Consider the following 13044-nt stretch of genomic DNA (forward strand, 5'->3'; position numbering starts at 1 on the left):
GGCCCAGCTCCGGACAAGGTATTCCAGATGCAGCCTCACCAGGGCAGAGTAGAGGGGCAGGAGAAGTTCTCTTGACTTACTAACCATAACCTTTCTAATCCATCCCAAGATGCCATTGGCCTTTTTGGCTACAAAGGCACATTGCTGGCTCATGATCATCTTCCTGGCCACCAGGACCCCCAGGTTCCTTTTCCCTATGCTGCTCTCCAGCAGGTCAGTCCCCTGCTTCCTGCATGCCTGGAGGACCTCACCTGTTCCTCATCAGAGCCTGCTGAGCTGCAGTGTGCCTTGTGAGCCTCTCTGGCCTGTCACTCCCTTGCTGCCCTTGGCCAGAGGTTTTCCCCTTGATTATTTGCATGGCTCGAAGAGAGGTTGCAGGGCTGCTTTCTGGGCAGTGATCTTCATGCTTCTGACCATGAGGCTCTGAGGTGGAGTGTGAAGGGTGCCTGGTCTCACTCCCCTCACTGCTCTGGGATGTGCTCTTTGTCCTGGTTTGTTGCAGAGGGGTTCTTCAGCAGCACCAAGCCAGGCTGCTCCCCTGGGCAAGCAGGAGGAGCACCTTTCATCTCCTCACCTTCCTGCTTTGTGTCTGTGGCTTTTGAACCAGAAATGTCAAGCCCACAGTTAGTCACCTCATAGGGAAAGGAGGGCTTTGGGGGTCTTTGGGTCAAAGAGCTACAGTTTGGTTTGTTAAAAGCAAAAAAAACCACCCAGAAGAGAGCTTTATGGCCAGCAGTGATGCTGCTGTGTGTGTGGTGCCAAGTGAAAGTGTTGCTGGTGGCTTTAGGTGTTTGGGGTTTGTCCTGCAAGCACCTGCTCCTCTCCTGTGAGGACAGACTGAGGGAGTTGGGGTTGTGCAGTCTGGAGAAGAGAAGGCTCCAAGGAGACCTTACTGTGGCATTCCAGTATCTGAAAGGGACCTACAGGAAAGCTGGGGAGGGACTTTTGAGGGTGTCAGGGAGGGATAGGACTGGGGGGGATGGAGCAAAACTAGCAGTGGGGAGATTCAGATTGGATGTGAGGAAGAAGTTGTTCCCCAGGAGGGTGGTGAGAGCCTGGCACAGGTTGCCCAGGGAGGTGGTGGAAGCCTCCTGCCTGGAGATTTTGAAGGCCAGGCTGGATGTGGCTGTGAGCAACCTGCTGTGGTGTGAGGTGTCCCTGCCCCTGGCAGGGGGTTGGAACTGGCTGAGCCTTGAGGTCCCTTCCAACCCTGACAATTCTATGATTTACAAGCTACTACATCTGGTGGCCATTGACTGTAGTGGTAGTGAACCTCTTTGCTTGAAACCTTCTCAGATGATGTCATTCTAGTACATCAGGTCAGCTGCTCCAGTGACTGCCCCTGAGTCCTTGGGTTTGGAGAAGGGGAATTGGAAGCCAGCGAAGCGAATCAGCAGGGCGTTGAGGAAGTGCACCAGGGAGCAGACCAGGATGACCCAGAAGGAGTCTGCAAACTGCTCACTCTGAGTCTTGAAGGTGAAACTTCCCTCTTTGAAGTTGGCAATCTTCTCTGAAAGGTGGTGGATCTTCACCTCTGAAGAGAAGAGGATCATGATGAGGCACCCGCAGGAACCTGAAGCAGAGAGGGAGGTTCATGGAATGCTTTGGCTTGGAAGGGACCTTAAAGATCATCTAAGGTCCAAGCCCCCTGCCACAGGGCTGCTCAAGGTTTCATCCAACCTGGGTTCCAACCCCCCTGACACAGGTTTGTTCAAGGCCTTGCCCAGCCTGGCCTTAAACACCTCCACAGAGGGGGCATCCACAAGCTCCCTCATCACCTCATCCTTACAGCAAGCCCATGCCATGTACAGCACCACCATGCTGGTGGTGTTCTGGTCACTGTAGCAGGGTTCTTATTGGAGCCCAAGCCAAGGGCTGCTCAGATGGGTGAGCTTGCTGATTGCATGTGGCTCAGGAGCTGTCATACTGAGCAGGGCTGCTTCAGTGCCTGACCCAGCCAAGTGCCTTGCTCCTCTGCAGCTGTAAGCTGCTCGTTGCCCACTGCACACTCCTGAGCTGTCTGCATGCTCATGTGTTCTTAATTCATTTATTGAATGATGCCTGGAATAGGTAATCCTTTGTAAAGTGATGGTAAATGTTCTTGCTGGCCAAGGCAGTGTGACACAGAGGATGGGCTGGACCCTCCCCACCTGGCAGAGGGAGAGGGATGGGGCCTTATCCCTGCTGGCAGGGGGTTTGCAGAGGCCACTTTTACAGCAAGCTGCTGTTGCTCTCTCCCTCCCTGCTTCTCAGCTCCTTCCTTCCTCGGGGAGGCTTGCTGGTGGAAGTGGTGACCTCGGTGAGACAGCTGGAGCCCTGCTGTGCAGCACTCGCAGCACTCACATCACAGCCTTCTTTCAGGCAGCTTTTATTCTCCCCCTCCTCACTGCCTCCCTGCTCGGCTGCAACTCCCAGCTCTAACCACATGTCCATGGTGTGGTCCCAGCTCCAGGTTCTTGGGTTCCATGGGCACCATTCCCTTTTCTGTCAGCTTACAGCAAAGGGCTGAGGGCACTGGGGCTGCCCATACCCACCCCACCACCCACCCTCACAGAGGATTTTGTCATGTTTTGATAGAGCAAAGCCTCTGCCTTCCTACCCAGCCTTATTTGGCCAGTTTGGAGTCAGTGTGGCAAATGTTTGCCCACTGGGATGTGCTGCCCAGGGAGGGGGTGGGGTTGATGGAGGTGTTTAAGAAGGGACTGCATGAGAGCCTTAGTGCCATGGTCTGGTTGATTAGTTAGGGTTGGGTGATCGGTTGGACTTGATGATGAACTTGGAGGTCTCTTCCAACCTGGTGGATGATTCTATGACAGTCTCCTCCACCGATAACCCAACCCTCCCAAGCAGCACCCAGGGGCAGCCAGCAGCTTGGTGGGCCAGGGGCTGGGGGGGAGTGATACTCACAGGCGATGAAGCTCCAGAGGTACAAGCCGAGAGGGCCGTGCAGCGTTTCATAAGGGCTGCCAAAGGCATTGAACATGAAGAACCCTGCTGCCACCAGGGCAAAGATGATCAGGACTGTGCAGAAGAGAATGACACTGACGTGGATGCTGGCAGGGATAATTTTGAGCAGGTCTGGAAAAACTAAAACCCAAAAGGAGCAAGGCATTACTATAGACATCAGGCACAGGTCTTTCACAGGTCAGGCCAGGGGAGGGTCTTGCTGACTTGTGATGGTTGGTTTAGCTTGTGCTCTTCCAGCATGAAGAGTTCTGCACATTGGGGTTCTGCACTGTGGCCACAACAACCCCATGCAGTGCTACAGGCTGGGGTCAGAGTGGCTGAGAGCAGCCAGGTAGAGAGGGACCTGGGGGTACTGGTTGATAGTAGGCTGAACATGAACCACCAGTGTGCCCAGGTGGCCAAGAAGGCCAAGGGCATCCTGGCCTGGATCAGGAACAGTGTGGCCAGCAGAAGCAGGGAAGTCATTCTGCCCTGTGCTCAGTGCTGGTTAGACCACACCTTGAGTCCTGTATCCAGTTCTGGGCTCCTCAGGTTAGGAAAGATGTTGAGCTGCTGGAAGGTGTCCAGAGAAGGGCAACAAAGCTGGGGAGGGGTCTGGAGCACAGCCCTGGGAGGAGAGGCTGAGGGAGCTGGGGTTGCTTAGCCTGGAGAAGAGGAGGCTGAGGGGAGACCACCTTGCTCTCTCCAACTCCCTGAAGGGAGGTTGTAGCCAGGTGGGGGTTGGTCTCTTCTCCCAGGCACCCAGCACCAGAACAAGAGGACACAGTCTCAAGCTGCCCCAGGGGAGGTTTAGGCTGGAGGTGAGGAAGAAGTTCTTCCCAGCAAGATTGGCCATTGGGATGTGCTGCCCAGGGAGGTGGTGGAGTCCCCATCCCTGGAGGTGTTTAGGAAGAGCCTGGATGAGGCACTTGGTGCCAGGGTTTAGTTGATTAGGTGGTGTTGGGTGATAGGTTGGACTGGATGATCTTTGAGGTCTTTTCCAGCCTGGTTAATTCTGCATTCAGGAAGCAAAAATTAATCTAGGGTTGCTTTACCTTCAATAATTTTATGCAGCTTTCTAGCTGCTCCTTCAGCTGGTGATCCTGCTTAGCTGGGGCACGGGGGACACTCAGTCAGGCTCTGTACAAGGGAATCATTTTTAACCATCCATGCTTGTTTGGCAACCAGGGGTGGTTTAGAGAGGGACTCATCAAACACACTTAACTGCTCCTGATCCACAGGGGCATGATTAAAGCAGGGGTGATAATGCCTCGGGGCTGCCTCGCTGCAGCTGTTAACGTGCAGAGAGTACAGAAAAAGCCTCTCCTAAATTACTCCAGCTTGTAATATGTCTGCCAGCAGCTTGCCATGCAGTGAACAGGGAGAAACAGGTGAGGTGTTGGCAAGTCAATTTATCTCCCTGGCTAAATGGAAGGATAATTAAGGAGGGAAGTGTTTGCAAACTCTTCCTGAGGCTACATTCAATAAATATCACTTCTTGCCTTGTGGATTGGCTGGTGGCAAGCAGAGAGGGGCACCCAGGGACCCTTCCCAGGCCCAGGGACAGTGTGATGCTGCAGGATGCAGTGCTCGTCAACACTGCTTGAGGGTTTGTGGGGATGTGCCAAAGCTGTGTGTTTGCTAGCAGAGGGGTGTATTGTGCAAGGACCAGCATCTGGGTTGGGGTAATCCTGAGAACTGATGGAGGCTGGGCAGGGGCTGGCTTGTGAGCAGCCCTGAAGAAAAGGATTTAGGGGTGCTGGTGGATGAGAATCTCAGCATGAGCCAGCAGTGAGCACTTGCAGCCCAGAGAGCCAAGCAGAGCCTGGGCTGCAGCAGAAGTGTGGCCAGCAGGGTGAGGGAGGGGATTCTGCCCCTCTGCTCCACTCTGCTGAGACCACACCTGGAGCTCTGTGTCCAGTTCTAGAGCCTCTATTACAGGAAGGATCTGGAGGTGCTGGAAGGTGTCCAGAGAAGGATGATCAGAGGGCTGGAGCACCTCTCCTATGAGGACAGACTGAGAGAGTTGGGGATGTTCAGTTTGGAGGAGGCTCCCAGGAGACCTCATTGTGGCCTTCCATTATCTGCAAGGGGCTCCAAGAAAGCTGGGGAGGGACTTTGAGGGTGTCAGGGAGTGATAGGACTGGGGGGAATGGAACAAAACTAGAAATGGGGAGATTCAGATTGGATGTGAGGAAGAAGCTCTTACCCACGAGGGTAGTGAGACACTGGCACAGGTTGCCCAGGGAGGTGGTGGAAGCCTCATCCCTGGAGGTTTCTAAGGCCAGGCTGGATGTGGCTGTGAGCAACCTGCTGTAGTGTGAGGTGTCTCTGGCCATGGCAATGGGGCTGGAACTGGCTGATCTTTGAGGTCCCTTCCAACCCTGACAATTCTATGATTGTGTAAGGGAAGAGGCTGCTGCACAGCAGTGAACCTCCCCCTGGGTGCCTGTGGTGAGGGTTGTTTGTGTCATTAAAATTTCATATGTGACATATCAGGAAAGATGAATTCCAGCAGCTCTGTGCTGTCCTGGGAGAAAAAGCATTCCTTCACAATAATGAATGAACTTGTGTGTTGGGTATGCAGGCCAGTGGCCTTTAGAAAATGAACTGCTGACCCAGAAACTGATGGGAATCAGCAGGAGCAAATGAAGCAGAAGGCTTTCCCCTGCCCAACTGGGTCTGCTGGCAGAGCAAATCCATTTCACAATTAAAAGAGATATAGTGGTCCAGGGGGGAGCACTTAATGGGAGCAAACCCACATCAGTTAGCCCATTTTCCCTGCCTCTTCTCAGAGGTGCTGGAGAGCACCCTGCTGCATTAAGCTGTGGATGTGTGTGTGTTGTATTGTGGTCATCCTGCTCTCTGGGATGCTTCCAGCGAGGCCCTGAGAGCTCTGGCTTGGATTGGATGGGGTGCTGCAGCCTGGGGAACGTCACCCAGCCCCTCGGTTAAATGGGCTCTGAAGTTTCCATAGAGGCACATTTGGCTAAGCCACCCAATCACTGCTTCCAAGTACTAATCCTATCAAACTCTTTGCTATTTAGTCTAACCCAGAGATGATCTGAGAACAGTCTGTAAGGGTTTAAGCCCTGCATCCACGCTCAGCTGTGGGTGGAAGCTCACAGGGGCAGGGTGCCAGGGATTGGCCAGCTGTAACTGGGCTACCTTTGAGGTACACGCAGTGCCAAAGGACATCCTGATATAGCACTCTAAAAGGATTCCAGTGCAGGCAAGTAAGTTGTAACATTGAGAGTGAGACCAAGTGAAATACTTCATTGTTAATACTTGGCTCATGCAGGAGAAGAAAATGTGCTACTGGGCAGGCTTGGGTTCAGTTCTAGCTGGGTGAAAGCTCTTTCTGATCCCCAACCTGATGACCTGACCTTGCCTTGCCTGCCACTGATGGAGCCACTCACTGAATACCCCTCGTGCACTGTGCTGTGCAGCAGCTTCAGGTGGCATTTGAACCTGTTTGTTATCATCTGTTCCATGTGCTGCCCTACACAAACCCTGGGCTCACTCCATCGTTTTATTGACCTTCTTAGCCTTGAAGATGAATAGGTTATGAATATTACATGTGTAGCTAAACCACTGCCTAGCAGCCTTTGATAAAACTCTGTGCTGGCTAGCAAGAGCATCAGGTGCCACCAGCCAGCTGCTCCTCCTCCTGCTGTTGCTGCAGGTTCCAGGTGCTTTGTTTCCCCAATGTCAGTATCTGTGTCTTGGGTCTTTCAAGAGGCTTCTGCCAGCTTAGCTCATCCTCACCTGATAGCTCAGACTTGGGTCTTTCAAGAGACTTCTGCCAGCTTTCCTGATGGCCCAGAGGACACAATGTTGATGCACACACAGAGGAAGCTGAGATTAATTGAAACCCACAAATATTCTCTTTTTAAAGTACTAGTATTGACCTTATGAATTATAGGTGGTGGGAAAACGTTGGCAGGGCTTTACCAGCAGCAGGAAATCAGTTATTAGAACCCCAAGAGGAGAAGGCTGCAAGGGGTAGGCTTTGCGGGGCAGGGGTGGGGAATATTTCATGCTGGTTAGGCTTGGTCTGTGAGCAGGGGACCCCAAGGGCAGCTCTCACTCAGCCCTGGGGGGCTAAATAATGCAAATGCCATTGTTACTCACAGGAGAATTGGAGCGGCCTCCCCCCGAGCCCGCACTGCCGCACTCGCTGGCCGGAGAACAGCCCGTACTGGATGTCGCCGATGAATTTCTGCAGCTCCAGCCCGCTGGCGTTGACCAGCAGAGCTCCGGTCTTGCAGAGGATCGTTCCCTTCACCCACAGCTGCCTGCCGACGGCCGCCGCCGTCCCCAGCGCGCTGGCCAAGCTCAGCACCCCGGCGACGCAGAAGATGATCTTCTTCTGCTGGGCTGGCATGGTGCTGGGCAGAGCCCTCTGAGCGACGTGGTGCTCAGCAAGGCAGGAGCAGCAGCAAGGTCTTCATCAGCGCGGCGAGCTGCCAGCCGGGGCCCCGGACACCCAGGCAGAGCCCTCTCCTTGGAGAGGCTCAGCAGCCCCCCTCCAGCAGGCACATGATTCCCGAGGGATGCTGCGAGAGCTCTTCTCCCCTCTCCCCTCCCGTGTGGCTCCAGCCTGCGCGCAGATGGGTTCGGGCTGGAGCAGAGCAGCTGGTGGGGTGGTTGTGTGCAGCCTCTGTCACCTGATAACAGGGGTGTGCGATGACAGGAGCAGCCTCTCGGTAACTCGAGGAGTGCTCTGCTCTCCCCAGCCTCCCGGCGACTGGGAGCTTCCAGGGACAGGCTTGGCCACCGTGTCTGGCTGCTCTCCAAAAAGGAATCTTGGGGTGGTGGGGGGTGTTATTTTTTGGCTTTTCCTCTAAGGCTGGCAATTCTCAGCCACTCAGCTCTTTTCTTTTGGGGGTGTTGTTCTCTGCCCCCCCCTATTGCTCCTAACACAAGGGCACAGGTAACACTCAGTGCCCCCCTAAACTAGAAGGCCCCTCTACAGTGTTTGGTTGTTTGGGCACTGGTTTGTCCCTGGCACAGGCAGCCTGTTATGTCCTGTGTTGCTTAGGCTGCAGCATGCAGGATGCCCAGATGTTTCAGTGCAGCTTCAGAAGCACAAATATCTTTTCTCTCACTTCTTTATAGTAGACCCAGCCCACCCCGAGGCTCATGAGCACACCAGCCCCCTGCTCCCCACATGGGAGAGCCACCTCTGGGCTCCAGCTGCTGTCCTTCCTGCAAGCCAAAGTGGTGGGGCACCAACAGCCCATCCCCTGGAGCCTGGCTGAAGTGGGGGCCTCAGCTGGGGTCAGGAGCATGGCTGCCTGCATCAACCTGCTGTCCACCAGTGATTTCAGTAAGCACAGGGACTGGGGGTTGTTCCTGACCAGATGAGCTTAGGAAGTGGTTTGTTCATGGGATGCATGTTGGTGGCAAGAAAGTTCTTCAGGTGGTTTGAGTTACTGTCTCAGCCAGGCTTAGACGTTGAGCCTGGTTTAACCCCAACCTTGGAATTCCAATGAAGTGAGGCTGTGTACAGACAGAGGATTAACTCCCCCCCCCCCCCCCCCCCCCCTTCTTTTATTATTGTTTTAAGCTAATGATTAAATGACACTGTCATCTTTGTGTGTAACCAAAGGATGGCACACTGGGGTCCACCACTGCTGAGCTTGTGCTGCACAGGTTTGGGCAAATGCTCATTTTTGAAGATCATGCTGAGTACTTTACTTGAGCAGAATACATTTATTGTCCCCTGAAGAGGGATTGTAATATTTCAGTATCATTATCACCAGCACAACAGCAGTGAAAGCAACAGACTGAGCCTAGCAATAAGTCCTAGGAATAAGAAGAGTTTGACTGGGGGGGGGGGGGGGGAAGGTGTGTAATTGCATTTATCTGTTTTGGAGACCACTTGTTTTCAGGAGTCAGCTTTCTGATAGTCTTTTCATGTAGTTTAGGGCACGGGAAGTGATGTAGCTTTCTGAATGAGATAGGATGTGATAGATAGGAGTGGGAGGTGCTGACGGAAGAGCAGCCAGCACCTGGGGCTCTGCCTTGGCTCACCTGCACCTTGCTGGAGGCTGGGCAGTGGTGGTGGCTGAGGACAGTGGAGAGGAGAATGGGCTGGAGATAACATTGTGCAGAGACAAGGTAGAAACTGGAGTGAAGAGTTGTCCTGGAATAACTTTGAACATTCATGATCAGCCACGGGTCCTGACTGCACTTATCCTCATCCCTGTGTCTTGGCAGGCAGCACCAGTCCCTGTAACCCCCAGCTGGGAGCTCTGCAGTGAACACCGAGCAGGCATCTGGCAGGGCTTGTTTGTGTTTACACACTCACACAGTGCTGCTTTCTGGGTGGATGAAACAGTATTCCTAGCACCTGTGGTGGTGGTGGGGGCTGTGTTTATCAAACAAGCACAGGACAAAAGACTCACAACTCTCTAAATCTAAACAGATTTAGAGAGGAAGATCTCCTTCAATGAACTTCTGACAAGTTTTGGCAACATCTTCGCTCTTCTGAAGCACATGAAGCAAATAAGGAATTATTTACTGGATGGGTAATGACTGGGTTTTGAAATAGATCTTGCTTTGGGTTATTCACTTCCTACACCTGTGGGAAGTTTGAATGTCAGTGGAATCAGCCCCAGTCCAGACCAGTGGTGCTATTTGTCCCTCCTCACCATGAGAACAGGATAGACCAGTGACTGTTTAAAATGAGAGAGAGCCTGTAGCCAAGAATGAACGCAGCATCTTCAGAAGTTACCCTCTGTTTTTAACTACCAACACCAAAGTCATGGCAAATTGCAAGAGTTTAGCCATGATGCTAAAAAAGCCCCCAGCAGGCTATGAACTGGTGTTTGCCACTCTTTCTGCTCTGAACAGAGCTTGTTCCTCAAATTCCCACACAGAAGTGGTGGCTTAAGGCTCTATTCCCATGGCTAGAGGTGATGTGAAACAGTTGTTACCCTCTGACCAAAGACAGCTCAACCAACCCCAGCTCTTCTGGCAGTGTTTCTGGAGGTAAAAAACAAACTAAAACTCTGGATCAGAGTGTCTGTGGAGTCAAGGGTTCAAAAGAACTGGATCTGAACCCAGGTCTGCCAACCATTAGTGACTGAACTGAGGATTGGAGTGGTGAGGATAGTGCAGCTCTGCAGACAGATCTGCATCCCTGAACTCTGGACTTCATGAAGGTAGCCTCTGCTGGGACACTGTGCTGTAGGGGTGCTGTAAAGTGTAGGCAGATCCACATGGAGCAGCCAGTGCCTTTGTGAGATTGTCATCCTGCAGGACAAAACCCACCAAGAGACTGGGACCTGTGTGTTTCAGTACATCAAGGTGTGTTTGACAAATCTCAGAACTAAAATGTCATGATACTGTCCCAGCACCTGTGTGATATTAACCTTACCAAAGCCAGGGATTGCCACACCGATCCAGCTGCCAGGGTAGCTGAGCAGCTCTGCAGCATTTTTATCCACTGGGGAATGGAGGAGAAGAGCTGGCACGCACTGCTGGTCTTCAGAGTGTGCCTCTGGATCACATGCAAAGGCTGATAAACCTGTCAAGGAAGGCACTTCAGAGTTAAAGGTCCCAGACTTGTTGATCTTTGCCTTTGGTGGGCAGCAGGGCTGGGTGCAGGAACACTAGTGCAGTAAGCAGAGGTGACAAAGGTTTAACTAGCAGATGTATTCACAACCAGGAGATGGTGCAGGGCATTACTTTATTGCTGCTGCTTAGCTGTTAAGTGATCTGTGGTTTGATTGCAGAACTGCTTGGGAACAAAAGCAATGTGGTTTGTCAGCATCTCCTGTCCTTGTCCATACTAAATTTGAACATAAGCTCATTTGTAGAGCACTGTCATTAATTTTACTTAGGCTTATTTGCAACCAGCTGCCTCATCTTGTATTTCCAAAGTACCTCATGTTTGTACTTGGGGATGTAGTGTGAGGAGAGGATTTGACTCGAAAAGGGGGGAGAACAAAGTTTTCATTCTTGCTTGTGGTGATGCTAGCACAGGAATGAACCTTCCTCTCTGATACCTGAGGAGATGGCATCCACATTGAGGGCAGGATGCTAACCACAGAAGGTGATGGAGCCTGCAGATCCATTTGAGGGGGGAAAGGAGGAGCCCTGATGTTTTACTGCTGTATTACTTCTGTTTTGGAGATCCGTTAATCAGGAACCTCTGCTGACATCGTGTTTCCCGTCCCGCTTGGCTGATCCCTTGGGATCAGTGGGTCTGTTCCGGTGGTACAGCCTGGGAACATCTCTTGGGAGTCACGGAGCCCCTGCTTCTGCTGCCCTGGGATCGGTGGATCCACTCGGGTGGTACAGCCGGCAAGCATCCTTCGGGAGTCCCGGAGCCTTCGCTGCCCTGGGCCAGAAGCAGTGGCTCCAAGGAGCCGGGCTGGATGACTCGCCGAAGGGCCACACAGGGCTGCAGCCCTGGACGGGGCACGGTCATCGCTGCCCTAGCAGCACAGTCGTAGGCAGCGGTACCTCCGGGCGCGGGAGTGTGCGGGACAGGGCTGTGCCTGCAGGGCTGTACCGGAGCGTGACATTGCCGGGAGCGGGCGCGGCGGGGGCGGTTCGGCCGGGTGATGGTGGGCGGCCCTGCCTGGACCGCAGCGGGCAGTTACTCTCCTGAGCGAATGAGCTATCGGTTGAGATAGACGCTACCAGAGATGGGAAGAGACGACGGCACGGTCCCTGCAGCGGAAAGCGGCCCTGAGGGAGCCCTACCCGGCGCTGCGCTCCCTCGGGGCTGCCCCACCTACGCCCCGGCCGCTCTTCGCCACCTCGGGGTGGGACCAAGGAGGGTCCCGGCCGCACCTGCGGCAGGAGGGAGGGTGGGCAGGGCCGGGCCGCCTCCGCGGCGCTCAGCCCGCCCCCGGCGCGGCGGGGGTGAGGCGGGGGGCGAGCCGCCGAGTGCTGCTCCCTGGCGCTCGGAGCCCGCTCCAGCGCCCGCCCGCCGCGCCGGCGAACATGAGCGATCATGGCCGCCTTCGGGCTGCTCAGCTATGAGCACCGCCCGCTCAAGCGGCCGCGCCTGGGGCCGCCCGACGTCTACCCGCAGGACCCGCGGCAGAAGGAGGTGAGACCGCCCGCGCCGGCCCGGCCGCCCGCCCCCTCGCCCCAGCCCGCGGCCAGGCGCCCCCGGCCCGCTGCCTTCCCCCGAAACTTTTGAGCGGAGCCGCCCGCTGACTTGCATTTTCTGCGGCGAGCCGGGGGGCGCCCCGGTCCCGCTCCCCCTCCCCCCGCACCGCGGTCTCGGCGTCCTGCCCGCGGCCCGGCCGGCACCGGGGCTCGTCCTGCGGACGGGAGGGTCGCGTGTCCGTAAAGGGGTACGGGGGGCCAGGGGCCTGCGAGAGGCACGGACCCTTGCGGGGTATCCCCCACCCATGAGTGGCACCCCCAGCTCATGGGAGGCACGAACCCGTGAGTGGCACCCCTGGCCCATAAGGGGCACGGACACGTAAGTGGCACCCCCAACCCACGACGGGCATAGACCCGTGAGGGGCACCCCCAGCCCACAAGAGTCTGTGAGGGGCGTCCCCAGGTCATGACGGTTACAGCTGCCTGCCAGGAGGGGTACCCTTGGCACATGAGGGGCACAGGCTGCTCGGAGGGCAAGAGTGCTGAGCTGCCCACTCTCCTCCTGACCCTACAGCAGGGACTCGTGGTTGGAGGAAGGGGAGGGCTGGAGTGTTTTGGAGGTCGGGAGCTGCGTTTGCAAACCCAAGGTGAAGTGAGTAGGTCAGGAGCTTGTGTCAAGCCCCTGCCCAGACTTGCTGTTGGTTGGTGTTGGGGCCAAGCCCAGGTTCAGATGGATGCTGTGATATGGCTGGCTGGCCATGGTTATAGGCTCTCCCTGGCCCATCTACCCAGCCTCGTTTCTGGACCTCTGGCCCTCCAGAGGCAGGTGGAAGAAGCCCTTGGTTGGCTTTTGTGACTGGGATGTCTCCTAGCAAAGTCAAGGGATCCCTCTGAGCTTTGCCTTGCATGCTGGGTTGTGGCTTGTACAGATCCCCCTGCCTTTGTGTGGTTTGTCTGGAGTGTCCTCCTCTGGTGTTCCTGGAGGTCTTTTGTCCTCCTGAATTTGGTGCATGCAGAAGTCAC

At 54.9% G+C, this 13044-nt stretch overlaps 2 protein-coding genes across 2 annotated transcripts in view; one reads left to right on the forward strand and one right to left on the reverse strand.

Moving 5' to 3' along the window:
• Nucleotides 1–1151: 1151 nt before the first annotated feature.
• Nucleotides 1152–7681, reverse strand: CLRN1 (clarin 1). The gene is made up of 3 exons (XM_009902391.2): nt 7081–7681; nt 2908–3087; nt 1152–1573 (listed from the first exon to the last, which is right to left on the reverse strand). Exons 1-3 carry the CDS (start codon nt 7331–7333, stop codon nt 1308–1310), a joined length of 699 nt encoding a protein of 232 aa, XP_009900693.1. The 5' UTR covers nt 7334–7681; the 3' UTR covers nt 1152–1307.
• Nucleotides 7682–11860: 4179 nt separating this feature from the next.
• The window catches only part of MED12L (mediator complex subunit 12L), a 136249-nt gene continuing 135065 nt past the window's right edge, over nt 11861–13044 (forward strand). The window contains exon 1 of the mRNA XM_054167084.1: nt 11861–12019. Within this exon, the coding sequence (XP_054023059.1) occupies nt 11921–12019 (99 nt within the window). The 5' untranslated portion in view covers nt 11861–11920. The remainder of the gene's footprint in view (nt 12020–13044) is intronic.

Source organism: Dryobates pubescens, chromosome 13 (genome assembly GCF_014839835.1).
Source record: "Dryobates pubescens isolate bDryPub1 chromosome 13, bDryPub1.pri, whole genome shotgun sequence".
NCBI classification, from domain to species: Eukaryota; Metazoa; Chordata; class Aves; order Piciformes; family Picidae; genus Dryobates; species Dryobates pubescens.

Coding starts and splice junctions, on each gene's coding strand:
- CLRN1 (XM_009902391.2), bottom strand. CDS start 7,333: ATGCCAGCCCAGCAGAAGAAGATCATCTTCTGCGTCGCCGGGGTGCTG. Junction 3,088..7,080: donor GAGGCCGCTCCAATTCTCCT/GTGAGTAACAAT, acceptor TTTGGGTTTTAG/TTTTTCCAGACCTGCTCAAA. Junction 1,574..2,907: donor CCTCTGGAGCTTCATCGCCT/GTGAGTATCACT, acceptor TCTCTGCTTCAG/GTTCCTGCGGGTGCCTCATC.